At 44.1% G+C, this 26,612-nt stretch overlaps 1 protein-coding gene across 11 annotated transcripts in view; it reads right to left on the minus strand.

Moving 5' to 3' along the window:
- Window positions 1–185: 185 nt before the first annotated feature.
- LOC107319900 (contactin-4) overlaps window positions 186–26,612 on the minus strand; it is a 242,648-nt gene continuing 216,221 nt past the window's right edge. For 10 of the 11 annotated variants that reach the window (XM_085516128.1, XM_015875248.3, XM_015875243.3 and 7 more), the window contains 11 exons: window positions 14,344–14,519; window positions 12,773–12,893; window positions 8,291–8,449; window positions 7,423–7,572; window positions 6,959–7,029; window positions 5,870–6,104; window positions 5,246–5,361; window positions 4,573–4,759; window positions 4,035–4,147; window positions 2,774–2,942; window positions 186–1,875 (listed from right to left, as the gene is read on the minus strand). In XM_085516128.1, the coding sequence (XP_085372254.1) occupies window positions 1,775–1,875; window positions 2,774–2,942; window positions 4,035–4,147; window positions 4,573–4,759; window positions 5,246–5,361; window positions 5,870–6,104; window positions 6,959–7,029; window positions 7,423–7,572; window positions 8,291–8,449; window positions 12,773–12,893; window positions 14,344–14,519 (1,598 nt within the window). In that variant the 3' untranslated portion in view covers window positions 186–1,774. The remainder of the gene's footprint in view (window positions 1,876–2,773; window positions 2,943–4,034; window positions 4,148–4,572; window positions 4,760–5,245; window positions 5,362–5,869; window positions 6,105–6,958; window positions 7,030–7,422; window positions 7,573–8,290; window positions 8,450–12,772; window positions 12,894–14,343; window positions 14,520–26,612) is intronic. The other variant, XM_085516126.1, reaches the window with a different exon arrangement.

The raw sequence follows: 26,612 nt of genomic DNA on the forward strand, positions 1-26,612 counted from the left end.
ACACCGCTCTGCATGGGAGCTTTGAATGTTCAGGACTCTACAGTAATAGCTGTTCTCACCCCAATAGATTTACTCTGAAGTGGATCCCTACCAGGTGGGGAGGAGCCGGGTGGGCGCTGGGTGCTGACATTTGTCATTGTGGGTGCAAAGGGTCGGGGTGGAGAAATGCTCCTAGCAGACAGGTATCTTTACAAATGACAGAATATTTATTAACAATACCTTTAAAAAAAGGTTACATCTGCTAGTTCACTGATAAATATCATTTACACCGGGGAGAAAACTACAGCTCTTTTGTTGTTTTTTTTTTGTTCCATTTTTCTTGGTTTTGTGGTTTTTTTCATTTTTTTTTCTCTTTTTCTTTTTTTTCTTTTTCTGTCTTTTTTTTTTTTTTTTTTTTTTTTACATAGAAGTAACCATATCAAACTAAGAAAGAAACACAGCTTGAAATACTGACAATATTTCTCTGGTCAACACCCCTGACTTTCACACAAGTGGAATCCTGATTATGCGTTACTGAATAAATATATTTAGAAGGTCTAAAAGTTAACTGTATTATTTTGTAAGCAAAAAAGACAAGTTACAGGCAAATTCAAGCTATCAGGAAAAAAAATAATAGTAAACCACTGCTGCGCATTTAAACTTGAAAATTGTATAGAAAATTCCATTGCCTTGTACTAGCGTTATCCCATCTGAGTGAACGTACAAAAGTACCCCGTAGTAACAAACAGTCCTTCTCTGAAGAAGATGATTTTTGCTGTGGATTTTGTCATTTTCCGGCGTGCTGCTGTTACACCTCCGAGGGGCTCCCCGTACCGCTGCTGGGCCCCAGTGGGTGCCAGAATGGGGCTGGAGAGGAAGATGACTAAAGGATGGGGGAGGAAAGCGTGTGGGCAGCACTGAGCCCGGTTGCATTGCGTGTTGGAGCGCTGCTGTTGGTGTCCTTGGAGCAATGTGAGCACAAATTTGCAGCAGGGCCCTCGGGGGGACACCCACAGGTACCCAGCATCTCCACACTACCTCCATTCCTACCCCATTTGATGCTAATTATGATAAAGACGAAGCTATTTCAAGACAGTAAAAATGGAACCTTACTGCATGACGCCAGAATATCAGCTACATGTCCTGTAGTCCGCAAACAACCGAAATCTGCGTGTTTTGCTTCAAGATCATAGCATTCCTTCTGAGCATTTGGAGTTTGTCTTGCTGAATCCTCTGAATAACAAGGAAAATCCTATGTGCTAACAGCACTGGGTTCACACAAGTATCGCTGCTCACTCTGAGCCCAGTGGGAAGCAGTTCTGCCCCGCGGAGCCCTGTGACACCAAACAGGAAAGGGGCGGCCAATTGACTAAGAACAACGTGGAACTCTCGTCAGAAAGGAAAAAATTCCAAACAATATTTTCATGATAATGTTGTCCATAGCATTTTATAGCAGAGGAAAAATTAATATCTACATCGTATGTTAACTTTTAAAAAATTCTATAAAACACTAAATATATAATAAAAAATATGCATATAAGGACATATGTAAACTGCTTTGGTAACATCGTATTACAGATGTTTTCAGTGCATTGCAGAGTTTCCAAGGAAACTTCAGACAAAGCTATATTTGCTTTGAGGAAGTACTGTATAATGCCATTCCTAAAGAAGCATAAACATTTTTCCAGTAGTAAGATGTACTCAAACCACAATATTACTTGGTACTGGGTGTCTTCAAAACAGCTAGCTAAATGTTGCTTATATTATAAACAAGAAGTCCTCTGTGTAATTTTTGTCATAAACTGGACCGAGCTGTGAGCGAGATCATTATCGTGCTGATGGCTGACAGTGTGCAGGCGTTGGAGGTCGAAGGGCTGCCTCCTCTCGCGTACGCATCTGAGCAAAGAAAAAAGGGAGATCAGCAGAGAGCACTGCAAACCTTCAGCCCACAGCCCTGCCCATTCCCCATGCTCCACCACCACCCCTTCCTGCCCACTGAAATCTCCACTGCTGTTATTCTGAGGCTTCTCCCACATACTTCTTTACAGTTATTCAAGCTGTTATTAACGGCACCAGCCTGGCCCAATCCACATCCTAAAGGACGATCCTAAAGCATCCTATGGGGATACTCCTGCGTGGAGCCAAATAGGAACTGGCGTGCGCTCCTGCTCTGCTGTGTCTGCTGATGAAATCCCTCTGCAGGGTTTGTATGGCCACAGCACACAACCAGGGGGAGATAATTCTGCTCTCACACAGGGCTTTTCACATCGCTGTAATTTTAATGCCACATTCCTGCATTGCAGAGGCAGCTGATTTAATGCAGCTTATAAACTGCGGTATTATTAATGGAAGATGGGACATGGAGATTTTACAAAAGCAATGTTGAGTAATAAAATACTCTCTGTTTGTTCTTCTGCACAACCTCATTTCCCTAAATAAATATTTATGCATCCAACACAGAATGGAATATTGCTATATAGTAGCCTTATAAATTTAAAAGTCTCTGAACACTGCGTTTTATATTTTGTTATAGTGAGTTGCAGTGAAACAATATATTCAGTATATATGAGTATGGAAGTAGGAGAGCAGAAAGTGTGCAGAAATCTTAAAACAGAACCGTAAGCGCTTATGACAGCATCTCTCATAGTTTAACCTTGGCTCAGGCTGGAGCTGGGACCCTGACTGTGCTGGATGCTGAATTTCTGCCCCCCCAGGGCATGATGCCCATGCCCAGGTCCCACTGGCTGCTCCTGGGGTGATACAGGGTAGAGAGGCACCTGCTCCCTGGCCTTACTCGAGATCTTTGGGATCCGGATCTGCTCGCTGCTGCTGCCATCGCCCCCGTCACTGAAGGGCTTTATCTCGATGATGTAGTCCTCATCAAAGGGCAGGGAGAGCTCCACCGAGGTCCTGTTGGTTTCAATCACAGATGCACTGCTCTGCCTGTTCCACCTGTACAGAACCTGTGGGAGAGCAATGAGGAAGCACAAACAGCAGAAGCACTCGTTGCTGTAGGAGCATCTGGTCTGACCACTTCTCTTCTCACACCTCAAGTTCCCAGTGACAGCCAGACACACAGTCTGGTCACCAAGGTGCAGTCCTGACCCCAGCAGCCACTACTGCCCTCCCCACCTAAACTACTTCTTAAATTCACCTGCTAAGAACCACAAGTCCTATTAATTAGCACCACAAATTGTGGCATAATTCTGAAGATTTCCAGAAAAAAAACCACCAAAAATTGGGCAGTGTTTTGCTGTGAGCCGGGAAGGAATGTGAGTTATCCTAACCGTAAGTAAAGAAAGGAACTTTTAGACACCTGTGAGACAGATTCTGCCTTTTCAAGGGTATGAGAGGCTCTTTCACCTGTTTCAACTGACTTCTTAATTTGCATTTCAGACCAAAAATGTGTAGGGATGAGACAGTCTGAACTGCTGGGATTCATCTGGGGTTTCTGACTGAAAGCCCCGAGAAATTCCTTACTTTTGATTATTCAGCAGAGTGCATCAAAGATACTTAGAAGTGAGGGCAGACATGAGAGCTGGCACAAACACGAGTCTGATGCTGCCAAACTGTGGGCTGTGAACAGAAAATGAAGCGTGCCCAGGTCCTTCACTGCTTCCAGCTCTGGTGGAAATGCTCACATAGCCCAGCCCCAGAGGCAATGGCTGGCATTCACTCACTGGTGTCTTCTTTGGGCCAAATTAAACCCTCGTGGAAGGTGATGGAGCTGAATTCTTCCCAAGATTTCTCTCTGGTTAAATTAAACCCTATTAAAACAGCTACTAATGAGGATTCTCTTTCTTTTCTTTTGGCTTTGCTTTCTGAAGAAAATAGAGCTATTAAAAAAGCATTTTATTTATCTGCAATTAAGGAGCTGGCTACAGCCTCTGGAAGGTTTCCACCCAAGGTCCTACTGTAAACCCCAAACTCAATACAGGATAATGAACATTCCCATTAAAGCCCAGTGCAAGAATTTGGGGACAACCAATGCTCCATCAGGACTCTCTGCATGTCCCAATGGAGGCTGTGCATGACCCGTGCTGGCAAACACTCACTTTGTAGCCCCGCACTTCTGACTCATTATCCAGTGCTTTCACTTGGTCCCAGTTCAGTATGATCTTGGAGTCTGATGAGTTCCATATGATGTTCCCAGGGGGTTGACTTGGTGCTACGGCAAACCAGAGAAAGCATTCTGTGACTGTGGAGTGCCATTGGCAGTCAGATCCCTCCCCATACCCTTCCAACTTGTCCCATCCCAGCTTATGAGCTGATCTCCCTGAGGTCACAGCAGCTGTGACACTGCACTGTCTTCTGGCTGTAAAGGTATGCATTCAGGTGCTCAACATGCCCAAGACAAGAAGAAAAAAACCTCTTGAACAAGATAAATACTTAACATTCCTACACAGCTGTGATTTCAATTTTGCAAGCTCTGCTTACTTAACATGGAGAAGAACCTTACCAAAAATGGCTAATCCTTCTGCACAAAGAAAACAGCAAATAAATATCTCCCAGTTCCTTAGGCTCAATTAAAACTAGGAGAGCTGGCAGAGACCCTCCCCAGGCAGAGCACGGCCTACTGTCCTGAGCACTCACGTGGCTTTTTTGTTGTCACGTTGACCACGGCGCTGGACGGGCCGGTGCCAGCAGTGTTGTATGCCTTGACTGCCAGGTGATAGAGAGCATTGCCCTGCAAGTTGGTGACTTTGGCAGATGTCTGGTTACCAACTGTCCTGATCCTTCTCGCGTTCTCTTCCTTTTCGTCATGTCTCCAACACCTGACCTGCAAGACAAAGTGAGCGCTTCAACCCCAGCTGCAGGCAGGCAGCACCCTGGTGGTTCCTAGCTCTATGATACTTCTGCCCAAAGAGGTTCTCTGTGTCTCATCTGGGCAAGTCTTGCTGTTTTTCCCACCTCAGGGGAGATGCCAAGGATTAAACAGGATACCTTCTGTCCTTAAACTCGGGGCTGCTTATGACCACTGCTTTGGTCTGAGATGGAAGAAATGACCTGCAATCTATGGACTTTCCCAAGAAGCTCGCTGATGTCAGAGCAGCCTGTCTGGTCATCAGCACACACTGTCTGACCACAGCAAGTTCCCATCTGCATTTCACACAGACAGATGTGTCACCTTTAACCGCGGAAGAGAATGAACTTCTGCATGCTGAAAGAGTAAGGCACTGCTCAGCAGGACCACACAGTAGGAGCAGTGCTGCCCCAAACTGCTCAGCACACGGCCCTGGAACCACGCCGTGGCTCCCTGCCTTACCTCATAGCCCTGTATCCTTCCTTTGTGCTGATTCTCTCGAGGAGGAGCCCAAGAAATTTCAATGTCTGTGGCAGAAAGGCTTCTGGCGAGAACTGTGACTGGAGCTCTGGTTGGCTCTGGGTAGAAGAGTTAAAAATAAAATCAGAGTTTTCAATTCTATGTTTAATTAGTCACTAACTTCAAGGGAATTTCATTATTGCATGCGAAAAGAGGCATGTGACAAAAACAAACTTTCCCATTTCAAAACAAAGCCCCGTCAGGCCTGTGCTAGACTGCACTTCCCCTTTGCAAGAGAAATAATAAATGTCATTACTAAGCCCAACCTAGGATACCATGTACAGTAATTAGGACAAGAGGGAACATTTTCTAATCAGTGGACATTAATTCATACTAAATCTCTGCTGAATTCTTTCCAGATTACATATTGCTTTTCCATTAATATCAAAAGATTTCATTACGATTAATGTTATTTTAATGACTATCAAAAGAATTATTCACGGTGCACCATTTATTATAAATCAGAGCAAGGATTAGGAATCAAAAAATGTCAATGCGGATGCTGAACCCTCTCTGATCCGCGGATGATGGCAAGGCGGGGGAGGGGGAATGGGCTCCTCACACTACCTTCCTCTGCCGAGTACACGACTGTCACGGGACTGAAGGAGCCTTCCCCCTTGTTATTGTACACCCCCACTTTCACTTCATAGGGCGAGAAGGGCGGCAGGCTCTCGTTGCGGAAGACGTATCTGGAGGCGTCTGGCGAGGCCACGACGGTCTGCATCCAGCTGATGGTGCCGAAGGGGCGGAAAGCCACCACGTAGCCAAAGCCACCTCCGTTCTGCAGCTCCTCAGGCACGGTCTGTGGGCAGACAAAGCATGGAGAGGTGGCAAGTTGAGCAATTGCATTTATTTCCCTGTTGCTTCTTGGTCCTTCCTAAGTCTAGGGTTAGCAGCTGGAAGCTCAAATGGGCCTATGGACACCCAAAGTTTCAATGTATGACAATATTCTGTAATGATGGGCCACTGTCCTGTGTGTCAAGGGGTTACTTTTGGTGGCGGCGTCGCTCTGCAGTCCAAGGCTCAAAAATATAAAATACCAGGCCATTAGAAAGATGGCCTCTGGATGTTTATGAGAATAAATTGACTGTTGTGTTGGAATACAAATTATATTCTGTGCAAATTATGAGTCAAAGTCACGGCTGATGTTCTTGTGTTTTTGAAACATATTGGAGTATCTGTAGGAGATGCAGCGAAACTAATTAGTCCAATGGAGGAGGAAATTTAGCACATTGAGCTGTGTGGTAAGGAGAAAAACCCATTTATAGTTTTTTAATAACCTTAAAAATATCTCTGGTGATTCATTCTGCCAGCTTGGTCAGGAACAGTGCTAAGTGGAAGTGTTAGCATGTCTAGTGAAGTTCATTATTAGGAAAAATACGCCAGCTGCATCACATCATAACATGAAAATACGAGCAGACAAATGACTAAAGTTCTAGCCCTGGCTGCCTTAAGGAATATTAAACATTCTTCATCTCTGCATCTCTTCTTGCTGGCTTTCATTAGCAGCAGTAAAAACCAGCGTGAATTGCATTGTGCTAACTCTTAACCATTTGCTGCCACATAACACAGCACCAAGGTAAGGGCTGAGGCTCAGGAGTTGCCCTTGGTTCGCAGCACCATATTCATTTTCCTCTTGGTTTGGTCTCCACTCACCTCCCACGTAATGACCAGCTCTGACTTGCTGCCTCCACCTCCACTGACATTGGCTGGGGTGACTTCAGGAACTGCAAAAAATTAAAACAAGATGCAGAACTGTAGATAGCACTGAAAATGCATGTGGGGATTCTGAAACCAGAGGAGTGTGTTGAAATGAACCAGCTACAGGACTCTGCTGGCCTTCCTCTGCTGGGTATCGGAAACATTAGCAAATGACTAATTTGCCACAGCAAACAGCACATTAAAAGTATGTCAATAATCGTATATGAAAAGTATGTCAATTAACTTGTGTATTCAGCCTCTAATTGTTTAGTTTAAACATTTATCTTCCATAAAAAGGGCTTTTACATATTTTCCTATTTCACAGCCCATTCCATTACAGCCTAACATGGAGCAGAAGAACACATCCCCTATGAGCAGCTGGGGGACAAGACTGAATTCAGCTGCCTGCTGCTACTTACGAGCTTCTTCAGTTCTTCTGTTCTCCGATGGTCTGCTTGGCTCCCCTATCCCAATCAAGTTGGCAGCCACGACTCGAAACTCATACTCGACCCAAGGGTTGAGGCCCACCACAGTGGCTGTGAACGTCCTGCCATCGATCACCTCTGGAACTGGAGACAGACACAGGTCAGGGGTGCAGATAAAACCACTAAAAGTATTTTAAAAAGGCTGAGAAAAGGTCCTGTTGGATACCCTTAGCAATGAGGGATTAACACGGATACAAAGTAAATGTGGATTGTCAAACCTTTTCTCATTTTTAATGCCTTAGTAATTGCTTAAGTCAGAGCATTAAAACACGGTGCTTTTAGCACAGAAATTCCCGCTATTAAAAAGTTTCTCATAAATTGCCACTTTCTGAAAACAAGGTGTCAAGGCAACGGGTTTGCAAGTTGTTCTTTTTCTCCTTTCAGACTGCACTGTTCCCTCTGTTTAATGGTTACTGGAATGGAATTAACCTCTGGTGGAATGAGCAATTACATCATGGGATTTTTCCCTCTATCAGGAAAATAATTCTACTTAAAGATAGGCCAGATGACACGGGCTGTCCCTGAGGGATGTCTTTATAGACCACAATTACTGCTGTATATCTCCAGTGTGGCAACAAAAGATAGGAATTCATTCTGTTTTCCCTTAAACATTCATGAGAAAAATGGATGAGTAACAGCGCTGACTGGAACCTAAATCTTTGGGTTGCCAGACTTGAAACCAGTTAAGAAGAGCAGCATCCTGCAGCCAGAGGAATCACACAGAGAGCAGATCTGTGGCTTTGCAGTTCCCAATGGGCTCCTTCTCCAGCAGCACAGCTCAGTGGGTCAGTGTGGCCCTTACCTGTGCTCACAGCCTGCCAGCCCACGGAGAAGGGCGTCCGGGCCTGCACCACATACATGGTGATGGGGCTGTGGTTGTCTGCTCCTGGCCTCCAGGACAGTTGGGCTGTGGTGTCGGTGATCTCATCGATTGTCACGTCCTCGGGTGGGCCTGGGGGACCTGTCAGAAACATTGCAGTTGAAGTTGGGTGCTGACTGTGGCCTTCCTGCCCTGCAGGATGCTTCTACCAGAGAAACGACCTCTCTCATGCATCACACTCGTCCATCAGCAGTAGTACCTCCGACCAGAGGTCAAGCATTGCTGGACCTGCTGCTCACCAACGCTGAGGAGATCATCAAAGGCGTCAAGGTTGGAGGCTGCCTGGGCTCCAGCGATCATGCCCTGGTTGAGTTTGTGATCTCAAGCGATGTGGGCCTGGCAAAGAGCAGGACCAGGATGCTCAACTTTAGAAGAGCAGACTTCAAGCTACTCAATGGAATGCTGGCCAAGATCCCCTGGCGCGCTGCCCTCAAAGATAAGGACGTTGAGGAGAGCTGGCTACTGTTCAAGGATGCCCTCCTGGCAGCACAAGAGGTCTCCATTCCCCTGATTAAGAAAGTGGGCAGGAGAGGTAGAAAACCGGCATGGCTCAGCAAGGACCTGCTAAGAGAACTGAGGGTGAAGAAAGGGGTGTACAAGCTCTGGAAACAAGGCTGTGTCACCCGGGAAGAATACAGGGATGCCGTCCGAACTTGCAGATGGGGGATCAGGAAAGCCAAGGCACAGGCAGAACTGAACTTGGCGAGGGATGTGAAAAACAATAAGAAAACCTTCTACAGGTACATTGGCCAGAAGAGACAGGCCAAAATGGGCGTACCTACTCTGGTAAATTCAAAAGGAGAAATGGCTTCAACAGATGAAGAGAAAGCTGAGGTGCTGAATGAGTTCTTCACCTCGGTCTTCACTGGTGGCCAGGATTCTAGTCTTTTTCACGTCCCTAAGTCTTGCACCCCCATCCCTCCATGTGGGGACCAAGGAGGTAAATCCCTCCCCACTGTAAGGGTAGAGCAAGTCCGAGAGTGCCTTCTTAGACTGAATGAGTATAAGTCTATGGGGCCAGATGGCGTGCATCCCAGGGTCCTGAAGGAGCTGGCTGAGGTGGTTGCTGAGCCGCTCTCCATCATATTTGAGAAGTCGTGGCTGTCAGGTGAGGTCCCAGATGATTGGAGGAAGGGTCACGTCACTCCCATTTACAAGAAGGGGAGCAGGGACGACCCGGGTAACTACAGGCCGGTGAGTCTCACCTCTGTGCCTGGGAAGATTATGGAACAGATCCTCCTGGACAACATGCTTGATCACATAAAGAACAAGCATGTGATCCGAGACAGCCAGCACGGCTTCACCAGGGGAAGGTCATGCTTAACTAATCTTGTGGCCTTCTATGATGGAGTGACGGCGTTGGTGGATGAAGGGAAGGCGACCGATGTCATTTACCTGGACCTGAGCAAGGCCTTTGACATGGTCCCCCATCACATCCTCATCTCCAAATTGGAGGGAGGTGGATTTGATGGGTGGACAACTAGATGGATAAGCAATTGGTTGAAAGGCCGCAGACAGAGGGTGGTGGTCAATGGCTCTATGTCCAGGTGGAGGCCGGTAACGAGCGGCGTCCCTCAAGGGTCTGTCTTGGGACCGGTGCTCTTTAACATCTTTATTAATGACATCGATGAGGGAATGGAGTGCACCCTCAGCAAGTTTGCTGATGACACCAAGCTGAGTGGTGCAGTTGATACGGTGGAGGGAACAGATGCCATTCAGAGGGACCTTGACAGGCTGGAAAGCTGGGCTCGGGTGAACCTAATGAGGTTCAACACGGCAAAGTGCAAGGTTTTGCACTTGGGCCGGAAGAACCCCAGGCACCTGTACAGGCTGGGAGGAGTTGTCCTTGAGAGCAGCTCGGCTGAAAAAGACCTAGGGGTCCTGATAGATGAGAAACTTAACATGAGCCAGCAGTGCGCTCTGGCAGCCCAGAAAGCAAATGGGATCCTGGGCTCCATCAGGAGAGGGGTGGTCAGCAGGGATAGGGAGGTGATCGTCCCTCTCTACTCTGCTCTTGTGAGGCCCCATCTGGAGTACTGTGTCCAGGTGTGGAGCCCTCAGTACAAAAAAGATATGGAAATTTTGGAAAGGGTCCAGAGGAGGGCCACAAAGATGATCAGGGGGCTGGAGCACCTCCCCTATGAGGACAGGCTGAGGGAGTTGGGTTTGTTCAGCCTGGAGAAGAGAAGGTTGCGGGGTGACCTCATTGCAGCCTTTCAGTACCTGAAGGGAACTTACATCCAGGAGGGGAGTAAACTCTTCGAAAGGGCTGATAATAGCAGGACTAGGGGAAATGGTTTTAAGTTGAAGGAGGGAAGATTTAGGTTGGATGTTAGGGGTAAGTTCTTTACTAGAAGGGTGGTTAGGTCCTGGAACAGGCTGCCCAGTGAGGTTGTGGATGCCCCGTCCTTGGAGGTGTTCAAGACCAGGTTGGACGGGGCCCTGGGCAACCTGATCTAGTAAATGTGTATGTTTGGTGGCCCTGCTAGGCAGGGGGGTTGGAACTACATGATCCTTGAGGTCCCTTCCAACCCGGGTAATTCTGTGATTCTGTGATTCTGTGATCTCTCCTCTTCACTCTTCCACTTCAGTCTAAAATTTTTCTCAAATGATATTAAGATCAGAAAATGCTCAAATATCTAAAATACCCTGAAACTTCCAGTGCCCTGTCTTTATAATGAAACTTCTAGCAGGTGCAGCCAGATTTAATTTCTAATTCTGTGTCATTTTTGCTTGGCTGGGGAGAAATCAATCACACAGTGCAGCCTTGTTCAACTCCTCCAGTCCTTCCACCCCAATGAAATTTCATTGCATCCTTCACAACTTACTCCTCCTGCTTGGCCGATACTGACATAACCCATCTTCTAGTCTTGGAATAATGACAGTTACTCCCAGCATTTCCAAATATACTGCTTAGCAGTGTGCATGATGCCAAATTAATTCAGAGACGTTCATGCAGGTGCTATCTCAAGGTCAACAGAGTGGAGAGAGTCTCTGGTACCTTCATGCAGTGACCAGAGGAGACAGGAAGGAATGAGCAACTCCATCTTGACTCAAGTAGATGAGATAACCAGTTTGGGACTGGGTGATCTTTCAGCAGGAGTTCAAATCCCTAAATGCATGACACTGCTGAAACCAGGCATGATGCAGCCTTTCCCTAGGGCTGCATCACATCATCTTGACACAGCTCAACTGTGTACCTTATACAATCTTATAACATCTATTATGAAAGCTCTATTTATGCAACAGCAATTTGCTCCCCCTCCAGTCTCACAGCCCAGGAATATTTCCCAGTTTATACAGAGTGCAGCACACCTCCTGGTGCAGCCATAAGACCACGGCAGACGTCACTGAGTGGTATTTTCGCTGTCACCAGTGGTCTCTTTCCTGTGAAAATTTCATGTTCTTCCTGTTAGTTTGCAGAGCCAACGCTAAGGAAATTACCTAATTGAGGTTCTCACAGCAGGCTGTTTTGAAATGTGCGTACAAAAAAGAATAACCAAAACCACATGTTCTGACTGCTAAATGATGTGGCCATAAACCTTACGTTAGTAGATGAAAAGAGACCAGAGGAATCAAAGCAAAATGGGTGGCCCGGCTTTCATAAAGAGAGAATTTCTCACTTCTTTTTCAAGTGCTCCTACTTGTGTTGAGCTGCCTGAGATTTTTTGCTACATGGAAGACTTGGAAACTATAATTCCACAGAATGGTTGAGGTTGGAATGGACGTCTGGATCCACATAGTGCATCCCCTGCTCTAGCAGGGACAGCCAGAGCAGGCTGCTTATAAAGTTTATCTTCAGCTTTTGAGCAGGGAGGACAAATTCAAAGGTGGCATGGAAGAAAATGGGGCAAGACTCAGCTTCGTGCTTCTTGAAGCTCATAAGCAGGAAAAATAATATATATATATATTTTTTTTGTAAAGATTCAGATTCAGGTTAATCAATCACATCTCCATTAAAGCCATACTTAATATCATCTATGCATGGCAACAAACAGAACCTGACAAATCAGTGCTGTTACTAAATCATGTTTATTCTAGCAAAGGGAACAACCATAAAGGAATGCACTGAAGAAGCTGGAGATGATTTCTGCTGCTGAGTTCAACAAATAATTGTGCTCAGCTGGTGCAAGTTTTGCATTCAGGACATGAAGATGAACTCGTGTGTTTCTCTGTGCTGTGTGTCTGTTGTACGAGCACGCATACAGGAAAACAACTTTATATACATTGATTGAAATTGTACTGTGAACTGCAGCTTGTACTTCGAGCTTATTTCTTAGATTAATTACAAGATGCTGGGATCCTAATGAATGTCTCTGAGCCCAGGAATTGTCTTACCAGCAGCAGAAGATAAGAAAGAAAAGAAATTTTACAACAACAACAACAGTAACAAAATTCAAATACCTCTTACAATCAGGTCTGCAGCAGCAGATAGCTTGTCCACACTTGTTTGCACCATGCAGACGTATTTCCCAGCATGCTTCAGCTGGATGCTTCTGATCATCAAATCACCAGCTGAATCCTGCTGATAAAGTAGAGAAAAGTGGTTACAATTACTTTTTAATGAGCGCTAAACATCATTATCACATGAAGGACACTGTGACTAATGGATTTATTTTACACTGGCTGATGAAAACATTCGTAATGCAAGCCGTGGCCTATTAAAATTATGTGAGTCTGCCTTGAAGATAAGAGCGGGAGCACTTCTACAATTATGGCTTCTGTAAGGGGCAGCGGAGCCAGGTTTGGGTCCGTTAAGCAGTTTTCCCATTAAAACAATGTGACGGCCTTTGCAGCTTTGCCTCGACTCTTCCTTCAACTCTCTGGATACCTAATTTATAGCCTCTTCACCATTCAAATGTCTACGTTGTGTCAACATCTATTTTATAAGTGCAAACCAGCCCAAATTATGAGACATCTGCAATAGCAGCCTTGTGTTATGGCCAGCATTTTGATTGCCTGGTGTTTCTGTACTAAAGATCATGAGAACAGCACTCTCCTAGGAAATCTTGCATCACCTAACAGCGGTAATTTGTTTTCCAAACGCCAAATGCATGTCTGATTAACTGTTGAATAGAACTAATTATGTTTCTGTATGTATAGGAAGCTCCAAACTCTTTTCTAAATGCTTCTCCAGACACAAAGCATTCAATATATCAGAAACCTCAGGGTAACCTTGTGATTGTGGCTTTCAGACCGAAGAATATTAATACAGTTGGTAATTTTTAGCTTTGCAGCCCAATCAGGCACAGTCACAGGGAAGAGCTGTCACCACTGATGTGCACCCCAGGCAGAAATCTTTACAGGCATCTTTAAGGGTTTGCAACATCAGTGGGTACAGCCTGGGTTTCCTATCAACAAACAAGTAACAGAGAACCCAAATACACCAATGTGTCATCGCCAGGAAACGTGCACAGATAACACTGAGAAGAAACGTCACCTCCAATGGTCAGTGACATCTGCAGCACAGTGAAGATCCCTTTTGCGCAGAGGAAAAATACTTCCTCTAAGCATGTGGTCATAGGAGAAAGATACGGTCATGTAAGCGAGCCAACCCCAGTTTCTGTATAAATACAAAGTTCTATGGCTGTTACGTTTTGCTTTTTTATTTCCTTTTTGAACTATTATGGATTTCTTCCCAATGGGAAAAGTGAAATGGTAGTTTTTTGCAAGGAGAAAATGCATTATAGGTCTTCTAAAATACAGTTCACTCCAGTGGTAAACAATCATTCATGCCATCAGACTCAGGGCACGTCATTAAGCAATTATAACTATCCTGCATCAACGGTAACAAAGCACTGTACTGTCAATGCCTATTTTCTCAGCCTGTGAGACATAAGATAACATCTCCTAGTGTCAGCTTAGTCAAATACTTCTCTTGCTGGCAACCCTTCTGTGTGTTACCTGCAGTCATTTCTGTGAGTGCTGATGCAAGAGGAACCCTATGGGGAGTTTGCTTTAGAGTTGATACTTACCCCTCCGACTCTTTCAAAGTGATCCCCATCTTTTTCAAAGTCTATCAGATGTCCATTGAACGACCAGGTAAAAACGATATCGAGAGAGTGATCGTGAGACACCTGGCAAGGCAAGACGATACTTTCTCCAACAGTGACGTCCATACTGAAAGGTGACACCATAACCCGTGTTGGATCTACAAATAAAGAAAACGGGGAAAAAAATATTAATCCTTTCTTGAATTGAGATAGAGGTGGAGCTGAACCCATATCACCATGCAGTCCAATCCAATCTCCACTCAATATATAGCAACTACAGCATTGACAGCAGAGTTTGAACAAGTCACAGCGGTTACTCTGGAAGATCCTTAAGGCAATATCTGAACTATCACATCTTTGATTTCATCCCGATACCTTTCACTTCTTAAAATGTTTATGTTTTTTCTCTTTGAGGTGGGTTCTCACAAAGGATAAGGAGAGTGATAAAAAATGATATCAGAGTGATATCAACTGAACTCTTCCTAAGAGGCAAACTAAAACTGTGCCCCAACAAACCAAGCAGAGGGGTTTGGGGTGAAATGTGGGTCCTGTGTGTCATGCCCAGCTGACGTGGGCAGTTAATGGGTCAAATCGATTCCTCTTTCAGGATCTTGGTGGTCATAAACAGGAAGTCACTGACCCAATGACCAGGAACAGAGCAAATAGTTTGGGGAGATATAGCAAAAAAAAGGTGAGAATTGGTCATTTTCTGAAACACCATATTGAATGAGGAAAGACAAAAGACTGCAGGTATCTGTGATGCGGAGGTCCTGTCTGTTATGTACCAGCTCCATCCTGGGCTTTGGAACCAACCCCTTACTCACAGTTACAGTTTACCACTGGTTTACTTTCTTTTTTTTTTTTAAACTTTGGGTCATGCAGTGCAAACAAAATGGCGCCATCCAACGATGAGCCATGACACATTATGCAGGCTACAGCCCCTCATCTGTGCCCATGAATTCCCTCTGCCTCTGAAGTTAACATTTGTCTTTCATTTCTGTTGACAAAAATGCCATATTTTTTTTTCCTATAGGGCCTCAGAGGAATGAAAAGGGGAAAAAATATTGCTTAACAGTGAGACCAGAAGTCTGAAAATCTTATACAGACAGATATCTTTGCTTATCCCCTAAATCTATTCTGCACAGCTGTCAAGGTAAAATGATACAGGCATTATTCATTCTCTAGTATATGAAATCAAAATCTTAACTATGTCACCCAGAAACTCCTGCAGAACTGCTTAATTCTCTGCTAAAACAGTAAGGGTGGTGCAAAAAACCACATGTGCTGGGCAAAACTTTTCACTTCTGAAGTCTACAGGAATTAGTGAAGAAAGAGTTCACTGCCAACTCAAAGAGCCTTCCGATCAATGTTTAAAATCTTTATGAAGGATGTGATTCTGACATGCAATGAGCGCCTCACATTGCCTGAGTGCTCCTACACGCACCCCACAAAGCACCACACGCACCATGGTGCTCAACAAGCATCAACATTGAGGTTCTGCTGTGGACAGCCCTCATCTCTCTGGAACTTTCTGCAAGAAGCGAGAAGTCCACACTTAAGATTTGATTCTTCCTGCTGAAATACACAGAGCTTATAAAAATACATAGAATGAAACACGGGTGTTTCCTAATGACCTGTTTCCCAGAGCAGTTTAGCACAGCTCCTGTGGAAGCTGTAGGGGATGGACGTGCCCAGTGCCTTTGAAAATCAGGCCCCCAGGTTTCAATCCAATCACGTCAAGGAGCACTGCAATCTTAGAATTGAGCATAGTGGGTTAGAGAAGCAGATGATAAGGTGCAATGACAAACGACACGCAGCGCAGGCTCTGACCCCAGCCATTGCTTGACATCCTCAGGAGCCCCCTGCATTGCCCTCTGCAAATCACCCCAAGGACAATGCTTACCAGTCCCTTCTCAAGGACAGCAAAAGCTGAAAAACAAAACCACCTCCTCTCCTTGGGATAACATGAACAGAGCAGCAAATGGAAAACATTATTCAGAAGCCAACTGAGGGCAGCCCAGTGCAGGCACACCTCGGTAGCGCACAGCCAAGCAGTAACCAAAATTATTAGGTTTGTGTTCTCAAAATCTGTAACATCGAGCTCCTTTAAAATTACAGTGAGTGCTTTAACATTACACTGTCTGTTAGTTGCTGTCTGAGGGGCAGTGGGCCAAGGGAAGCAGCCATCATCTCCCACAAAACCATCCCAGGAAGGACAAAAGGGAGCACGACTGCTCTGAGCCAGTGCTGTGACAGCTCTTCAGGCTTACCACTGAGTTTCTGAAGAAGAAACAAGTGAATGCTGAACGCCAAAGGAGATGAAAAGCTCCTCACAATCACAGTGCTGAACAACCTGGCTTTCAGCCTGGCTTGGCCGTGCCATGCAGCCCAGGCTCAGGGTGCAGTGCCCTCTGCGAGGCTCTGGCTCTAGGTGTCACTGACAGCTCAGGGAAGCAGGGCAGCTCCCTGCTGCCTCCTTGCACAACAGTGCTTTCTCCAATGCAGTTTCTGTGTTTACTGTGGGAAGAAACACATGGTATTCTTTCTATGCACAATTTCCCTTGCCTGCCAACAAGCAGACCTTCAGCAGAGCAAATCTGCGTCAGGATGGCTGTGCAGCACCCAAGCATGCAGGGATCACTGCAGCTCTCCTTACCCATGTGTGTCTTGAATGGAATCCCTTGGTGTTACTGCTGCAGTGCAGTGAGAATTCACTGTATTTCTGACTCATTTAATGCATTTGGCGGTTTGGAACCACATGGTCTTTAAGGTCCGTTCCAACCCAGGCCATTCTATGATTTGGCTTATAGCAGCAGAGATCTTCACTAAGTTTTCTTGCTTACTTTCAGTTTGAAAGAAGATACAGAGCTGAGAAGCATTTCCCATCTGCAGTTGCTGTGCTTGCATCCCTTGCACCCTGCTAACAGGGAGCTGCCATGGACTCCCTGTGCCCCATCTGGGGATGCTGTGCTGCATCCTCACTGCAGACCCATAGGCTGTGTGCACTGTGGGCTGGAGCAGCAGTTCCCTAACCTGAAGGGATGCCTTCTTGTCCCGGTTTGCTATTGATTGCGTGTCCATTAGGGGGGATTACTTGTTTAGGATAAACAGCTTTGCATGGCTGTGCTCACTTGTCATAGCTCATGCGGCGCTGTGCTGTATCGTATTGATCTGGAGGTCACAAACACAGTGGGGAACCATCCACACAGACATGACATAAATGGCATGAAGTGAGGCAGAGGCTGACACTCACAGATAATGCTCACTTTTTTGTTTTTAAAAAACCCAACAACAACCCAACAAGTTGGTCTAGAGCAGGCAAATATCTCCAAATGACACAAGAGGACAAGGGCAGAACAAGAAGCAGCCCCTTGTGTGTGGTACCAAGCAGGTCTTGGACTTATGGCAGATCTTGGACTGTGGCAAAAAAACTGAAGGCATTGGAATTCATCCCAAAACTTAGCAGTGCCTTTTGCAGGGCCGAATTTCCATCCACATGGCTGATATTCCTCATACAGACCCAAGGCTACAACTAGTACTTGCAGGTTTGATTAACCTTCTAATTACCTGTTGGTCTTAAACAGCCATTAATGTTACAAGCCCACCTACATTTTATACTTAAATCTGCATGAGTGAAGTCTGCATAAACAATTTCAGATTTCACACACAAGATTTTAAAACAGTTTTTTTTTTAGATAAATTATGACATGAACGGGACTCATTCTTTCCCTTTGTGGCAACTCTTTTTTTTAATCACAGTGAGTTAATAAATGCATTGCAGGTCAACGCCCTGTATTTGCAATGACATTTTACATTATTATATTTAGGGCAAATCATGTCTAGAGATAATAAAAATCAATCCTGGAGGTAAAACATCTGTTTCCAATGAGCAACTAAAGAATCCAATAAATGAGTGCACAACTGTGCTCCAGTGTTTCTTTCTCTCCTGTTTGTGATTGAAACGTTTCTCCAAGAGCAGGAAGTCCACAACACCACAGACCTAACAACTGGCTCAGCTTATGGGAGCTCTTAGTGCTCTGGGCATCATCAGACCCTGTGAAAAATGCTGAAGACAGAAAAAATATGACCCCAAACTAAAGAGAGTAATGACTGGTGAATAACAGAAAATGTACTATGATTAGCATGGCAAACTACAGCTATCTTAGTAGATTGTTTGAGCGCTTTATGGGGCATGGCCAAAATTGATATGAGAAAGAAATGAGGAAAAGAAAAGTAAATATAACATGTCCTGCCTTACAGCATCACAGAGATAAGCCACATACAGGCTTTCAGGAATAGCACTCCTTCTCACACCAACATAACTTTGGTGTTCCATACAAGCTGCCATGTGAGCTCTCCCAGGACAAGTAACAGGTTTATAAGGCACATCTCTTAGCAGAAACTGCTGCAGCACGTACAGTGTTCTTGAGTCTGTACTGCAGTGGCTGAACCTAATAAAATGGTGCCTTAATACAAGTGAAAGGGATAGCATCAGCTTAGAAAAGAGACTTGGGACTGTAGGAGTGCTTTGATTTTAGAAATACGTGGTTAGTGCTCTGGATCTTCCCAAGCCATCAGGTAGCACTGATATGTGGCTCCAAAGGCAATGGCATATAGCCACATAATTAACAGGGATTAAGGAATGGAGGGGTAGAACATTTGGCCTTTCCTGGAAGACAGAAGACTGCTTCAGCAACACACTCAGTTTAGCTGGGTGTTTATGATGTGCTACAATTGCTTTCCTGAAAGAGGATCTCAGTCTTTTGACTCACTTGGCTTAAAACTTGCCATAGCAGAACTACAGCATTGGGACGTCCATGCTGCTACTTTCAGATGGGCACTTCAGCACATCCTGTGAGTCCCTTTCTCTCAGGAATGCTCTTTGCTTTGGTGTGTGTAAGGTTTGTTTTAAGAGAAGAGTTTAAATATTGCTCCTTGTAACCTACCCATCCTTAAGCCTCACTTTTGAGATAGCCTTCTTGGCTTCATTCAGAGCTCAACTGCAGCCAAAGTCCAAATTATTAACTTGTTTCTTAAACTGATGCTGAAAAAGAGCTTCCCACAGATTGAAAACTGTTTGAATTGATGCAGATCTCCCTCTGAGGAATTAATGCCTCCCACCTTGCAGACAGGGACCTGGCAGTCAATCAGCAGATTGCATTTCTGCATACTCAAATACACATCCTTTGTGTGGCTGAATAATAAATGAAGGTTAATTTAAATCTGAAAACACATTAAGAATGGAATCGCATCAAAGGATAGTGGGGAGGGATGTACCATTGCAGCAAATTCAGAGACAAAATGTATGAAAATATATCCAACTCCACTGAGAGTACAAAGAGTGTTACTTAAATAACAAGAGGGCACGATACTTCATTTTAACCTCCATTTTTGCAGTGCAATGCAATCTTATCAAATCAAGCTCTCCATACAATTGTGAGAAAGAAAATCGTATCTAATGGGGTCTGGAAATGACAGTCAAATCTGTCACTCACAGAAATTCATCCTCGCTCTTTATGGCAGTGTGCAACAGTGCCTGATTACACTACACAACCCAAACATACCTTCTGTCTCTCTTTGCATTTCAGGCTCAAATGAAAGCCACTCCACTTCAGAGGTGCATTAAATGAAATTGGTATGTTTGACAAACGACTGAACCATTTGTGACACACTTCATAGATAACCCAGGGAATCCATGGTGTCACCTTTTGTGGGCTATTGATTGAAACCAGCTGATATCCATCTTTTCAAGTATGGAATAATCTACTGTCATTACAAAAAATGATGGCCATCTTACAGAGAAGGTTAATCAGATACAGGAGAAATCATATCTAATCTTTGATAAATTGCAAGTCACTCAAGGATCAATCACCGTTCGCCCTGTAACACAAGCCAGAGGTAATTGTTCAAACATAATGCCACGCTGTCTGTTGTGCAGCCCGTGTATGTGGGCTGTGGCCAGAAGCATCCTGACCCTTTGAACAGCTTAACCTGCCAGGACTGCTGATTTATGGGTCTTTGCACTCTCATTGTAGAGTGGGGTTTTGGATTTTTCCTATCTGAGCCCTGTGTCAGTTATCCACACCCTCCTGCTCAGGACCAAGATGTTAAGAATAAGCTGACAAACCAGGATAAATCCCAAATTTAGAGTCATTAGGAGCTGATGCCTCTTGGAGCTGTCTAACCTAAAGAACGGCATGGAAATCACTGGGTAGAATCTCAAGCTTGTGGATGATGCACAGCCTAACCATCCTTAATCCCGTCCAAATCAAGCCTTGTATTTTTCATAAATGTCTTGGGATAAGCAAGTCTTGGTGCACAGGTGATTTATCAGGCAGCCCCAGGCACAATGAGCATCCCAAGCACTTAGTGAGAGCACAGCAAGCCATCAGCCCCACTGGGAAGGAGGACCGGGAGGGGGTATCTACTGAGAGCTCTGAAAAAGGAAAGCTTTTACTGTTACTTTAATAAACTGGACAAATTTAAGAGTATTCTGCTTTATCTCCCATATGTTCCACTTCTTTAAAACAAACGTTTGCAGTAATTGCTGCATATATATTTATCCAAAGTTAGTAAAACTCCCACATGTGCTATAACACAGGTATCTATATAAGTACCATTTCATACAGAATGGAATTTGCACCAAGAGACGATACCTGTTTGTTCTCAACATTAATACAATTAGTTCTCAGTAATATTCCCTCACTGTTATATTCCTTATATTCCCACCAGAACTCATGGCTATGTGTCATTAGGAAAAATGACCACCTCAGTTTTCACCATTGAGTGTCTATCTCCTGCTGTTACCACAACGGCTTATCTTCTGGTTGGGTTGTTGTATCAATCCCATGAATGCCTACAGCCAAAGTATTTATCTACAGCAGCATCTGCTCCTGCTATTTTATAATTAGAATATAATTAGTAGAAGTTCTTGCAAGTAGCTCCCATAGAGAAATGACTCCACTGCACAAAAGTAAAATCTGCAATTCCCAAGCTATTGGCAATCTACACTAAAGAAGAAATCTGGGCATTTCTCAAGTGCCTCAGCAAATGCCATCCTGACAACAAGACATAATTAAGAAGTTGTAGTGCATTGGGAGAGACCAGATACAACCCATCTGCAGACAGGTAAGGCAATCAATTATGCAAAGACTTACTTGCAGTTTCAGAGCAACCTTGTCAGGTCAGCCTAAAGGTCAACCTCAAATGAAAAAGTCAAATTTCTTAATAAACCGAGTGCTTGGAAAAAATATTGCTACCACAGTAACATAGTTTTCTATTTAAAACCACTCTTAATGTTCAAATATGAATTCTTCTTTTCAGACAGAAAATGGATGCCTCCGTTACCGATAATGCTGGATTCTTATTCAGCTTTTGCATACAAATGGCAGAAAAAACGTGTGGATAGTAAGGGTTCAGAAAGTACCTGGCAAGTTAAAAACTAATTAGGAAAGCACAATAGCAATTATCCCAGCCTCAAACCTCTGGAATTTACAAGTATCCGAAGAACTGAGTCAGCCAAAGGGGAGAGGAAAAGCAAGAAAGGGAGTGATTTGAGCTCTATTTAGTGGCTATTCACAGAGGGAGCATCTACAAAACTGCTGGCTTGTAAATGGCTCCTGCTAGGGGCAAGCACAGCATGTGAGCCATCCTATTAAATACTTGCTTGAATTTTTAGAGTTTGAATCACAACCAAATGTGAACAATTAAGCTTAACAGAATTACACCGAATAGAGAATTAGATAAGCAAAAGAGAGGGAAAAGTACAGAGCGAGGAGCTCTGTGGGATGAAGGCCAACAGGAGCACAGATCTTGGAGTGAAAGGGAATAAAATGAGCTCCGTTCCTTTCTTTCCTTGTCTGACCTTGGGCAAGTCATTAAAAGTCTCTGCTGCCTTATTTACCCATCCAGCCTATCACATGGAAGCAAGGCCTTCATTAGAAAGTACTTTGTCTTTTCACACCGCTGTGCACAGGAGATATTTTTATTTAAGATAAACTTTTACTTGAAACCCTGTTGAGACCTCTCTGCTGCCTGGCAGGACCAAAACCCAAACACCTTGCACCAAGATCAACTTACAGTCCAACAGAGCCAACAAAACAAACCTTCAAAGGCCATTTCCTGGTCCACAGAGGTTTAATTTGCTTCCCAGTTAAGGTGAGGCCATCTCTGTGCACTTTGCTCCTTGCAAGGAAGTGCCTCACGTTCCCATGACCCAATTAGTCGGTGACAAATTGAGAAGGCAAACCCTTCTGAGCACCTCGCTCCTGCTTTGCTCTCTTGTTGGTGCAATGATGTTACACAGGGGCAGCATCAAGGCAGGAGCATGTGTAGAATGAGAACAACAACCCGCAGGATCATCCCATCATTATAACTTGCTATAGATTCTCAGCTCCTATGCTGCTGAATGAATATTCAACACAGGGCACTGTTAATGCATCCCTCACATTTCTCCTGTTGCACAGCATTTCATTTCTAATTAGCCACAAATTTTTCCTTTGCATGTTGCTTCAAAACAAGAGCCAAGGTCTAACTAGTGAAAAGACGTGGAGAGGGGGAGGAACAAGCAGCAGGTCAGCAGCAGCACCTCTCCTTCCTGCCTGTGTTCAGCAATGGATGAGCCTAGTCCCGTGCTTCTCAGCACACAGCCTTGCTGGGACACCAAGCAAATCTGCAGTATTCCTCCCTGACATTCCCACCCGTTGCTCTCTGCTGCCTGAGATGTCACTGCCCTCCCATTCCACCAAGCATTTGGTTATCAGGATGAATGGATTCAGGCTTGAGTTGTTACAAAGACTTCCTACTGAGACATGAAAGGAATTGAAATTTTTACTGGAGAAATACTGCTCACTTTCTAAATTCTAATGAAGATTAATATTTCAGCATATTTGCAATGAAGCTAGAAGAAAACAGTACTAACATCTACAACTCTGATCCCTTGATCCAACCAAAAACTTCAAACGTAATGAAAATTAAAGTTGTATTTCAAGTAAGAGACTTTGCATGAGAAAGGGAAGCAATCCAAGCCACAGCAAAACAAGTCGAAGACAAAACTCCCTTCTTTCACCAACAAGCTGCTATTGGACAACGAAGATTCACATTCACATCATATTCCCAAATAACTGCTTTAATATTGTGATACAGCACAGCCAGAACTTAACCTCTTCTGGCAGTATCTGATGTCAAGTTCTCTCTGCCAGCATGTCTCTAGGATTAAGATGAAGGTCTCTAGTCTCACATTTACTTTGATGTGATTGCCCATCATCTCACTTAAACTGCATTAGATGGGGTGAGAATCAGAACCCAGGAGTCCCTAACACTGCATCACCACTCAGCAGTGCTTTCCTTACTCCGTGATGCATTAAGAACCATCACATGCAGTCTTCACCATTGTGCCACTCGGCTTTACTACCTGATATGCAACATTGAGTACACCAGCGCTCCATTCCCCTTCCAATCCAGTGAGGCTCGGGGAGAAAAAGTCAAAACTGTTCAAAGCCTCTGAAGTTTGGCTCTGCTAAGCTGCTTCCAAAAACGCTTCTGAGAAAACACACAAAAACACTGATATTTCCCTGAGTGCTGTCCCAGATTCTTTCCTTCACCACTCACACATTTTCCTCCTACTACAGAAAATGTGCTCTCTAAACACTTCATCTGTATCTTTGAAGTTAAAAACACAGCCTTCAGGCCAGTCTGCTCTTAGTTACTATTTTCAAGGATATAAAGTTCTTAGGGATAACAGAGTCATTACCACTGTTGCTCTTTATTTCCCTGGAATGATTCCCTCATCTCTCACCTGCAATGGGGACAGACAGTCATTTTCTCAATGCATGTAATATTGGCATCATTATCTTCCCCATCCCTCTCTGTACAGACTGAACTACTTGGGTGTGAAGAGAAGTGGCTCCAGGGGCACCTCCCCCATCTTGTACAACAGGACTGTGTGCTATAACGATCTCAAGTTTTCTCCGTTGCATCATTTTCTCTTAGAGTATTCAAGATCTGTGGGATTTCCATGAAGCTCATCCCAACGCATGCTTTGGAAAAGGATAAATTCTATCCTCCCTTGGGATGATGATCAAACTCATTGTGTTAGTAGACTGACAACATAAAGTCTTCCTGCATGAGCAACAAGAGGATTCACAGGATTCTTGTCCCACTGCAGTAAAAGCATCATATTTGGTTCCTTAGGAAAGCTAAATTAATTCTCTGCAGCTACTGGCTAGGGAAACGGGAGGAAAAAACTTCAGTCAAATGCATTTGGCTTTTCTCATGAATATCTAAGTGTCCCCAGTTGGATGGTCATTTCCAGTTAATAAGCTCTGGTTGGTCTTCTTTAGTTATGCAACAAATGATTGGAGAAAATAATTTGTTGCTTACATTCTACATCCAATCACATACACGAGCACACACCATCTACTGCACCGCATTTTGATTAAAATATATATCAGAAGTCTTTGATTTACGGTTTCATTTTATGCTGGATTTTCATTTGTATTCAAAAATGGAGAAATACTTTAACCTTTCTGAAATGGATTGTGTTAAAATAAATTAAAGAAAGTTGATGAAAAGCATTAATTAACCTGCTTTTGTCTCATTAAGAGTCTGTGTTTAACCCAAAGGTCATCTCCCTTTTCAGCTGATGTATGGATTTGATCTTCAATGATGAGCTAAACAACCCAATCTTCTATTGACGACTGAGTCAACTCCTGAACTTCTTGCTTTTCTTTTCTGTGTGGGAGAGGACAAGAAATTTCCTAAAAAGAAACTGCTGAGCTTTGTAAGGCATTATTTTAAGCCATCCGTTCCAGCTCCTGCTGTGCCTGAAGGCTGGCTGGAGGTTGCAGCATGCAGAGCCGAGAGGGAAGGTGGTGGGGTGGGAAGCAGGGAGAACAATCTGCTGCATTTACCCACACATTCCACACCAACTTCACACACACAATTTGATAGTCAAAATACTTGGAGAAGCTTCATAAAAGTCAAGATGTTTGTATTCCTCCTTTTAAAAATATAACTCTAATAACGGCAGAGATAACTTCAAAACTGGCAGGAGAGATAGGCCAGAGATCTATGCTTTTTAATATCACGCTCTTCAATACAATGACTTTTATCACGTTAATGGCTAAATCACACTGACTGTAAAACAGCCAAAATGAGGCAATTAGTAAGGCTTGTGACAGCCACAGAAAGTGAAACGCACAAGGTTTTCCATGAAAGCCAGATGGATATCTTCAATATATTTCTTATTGTCTGCTTGTGGTAGTATGTTCAATTAAACCGAGTCAGTGCTACAGAAGACCGTTTGAATTGCCTGGAAAAATTAATTGTCTGCTGCAAATTTAATGAAGCTTAACAGTTATATTGTGTTTACAAGTTTTATTTGTTATGATCAGTAAGTGCTCACAAGAAAAAAAACCCAACTTCATTCAGCTGGCCCTAAGTGCGAACCACCGGCATTTTACGGTTCATTTCATTCACACGTATCTTTGCCATTTACTGTTTTTGGCCTTAGAAGATGACCTACTTTTTTTTTATTTTCCTATCTTAGATAAGAAACAGAGCTTGTGGCAGTGTTCATTCATGAATGGCCGAGTTAGGTCTCATTTGAAACACAAGATGAGCTCCTTGCTGCTGCAGAAGGCAATTTTGCATGGGCATCATATAGTAATGTTTGCTGTCGTTTGCAACTGTAAATGAACTTGTAGGTTGCCTGAAACAATAAAGTACCCAATTAAAACCCATATTTGAAGCGCCTTAAAAGCTGCAGGGATCCTGAAGTAAGACAGCATCTACTGACCACAGAATCACAGAAAGGTAGGGGTTGGAAGGGACTTCCAGAGCTCATCGAGTCCAACCCCCCTGCCAAAGCAGGTTCCCTACACACCAGGTTGCACAGCTCAGCATCCAGGTGGGTCTTGAATAACTCCAGAGAAGGAGACCCCACAACCCCCCTGGGCAGCCTGTTCCAGTGCTCCGTCACCCTCACCACCAAAGCCCACCAGTTTCTACCTGGAGCTCTTCCACCCAATGCTCATTAATGACCTCCAGCAAACTGTGCCCAAAGCCTCAGGGTGCCATGGTTGGGAGGAGTGGATGCACGGCTCTCTCATTTACAAGCACGCCTTTCACGCAGTGCCCTGGGTAATAATTTTACTTAAACCTAATAAAAGACCCTTAATTATGCCCTAGAAATAATTTGTTTCAGTGGAAATAGTCCAATTAGAGCAGAATATGTTACTTTGTAATTTTAC

Source organism: Coturnix japonica, chromosome 15 (assembly GCF_054131305.1).
Source record: "Coturnix japonica strain WE chromosome 15, WE-NBRP24, whole genome shotgun sequence".
Classification (NCBI taxonomy): Eukaryota; Metazoa; Chordata; class Aves; order Galliformes; family Phasianidae; genus Coturnix; species Coturnix japonica.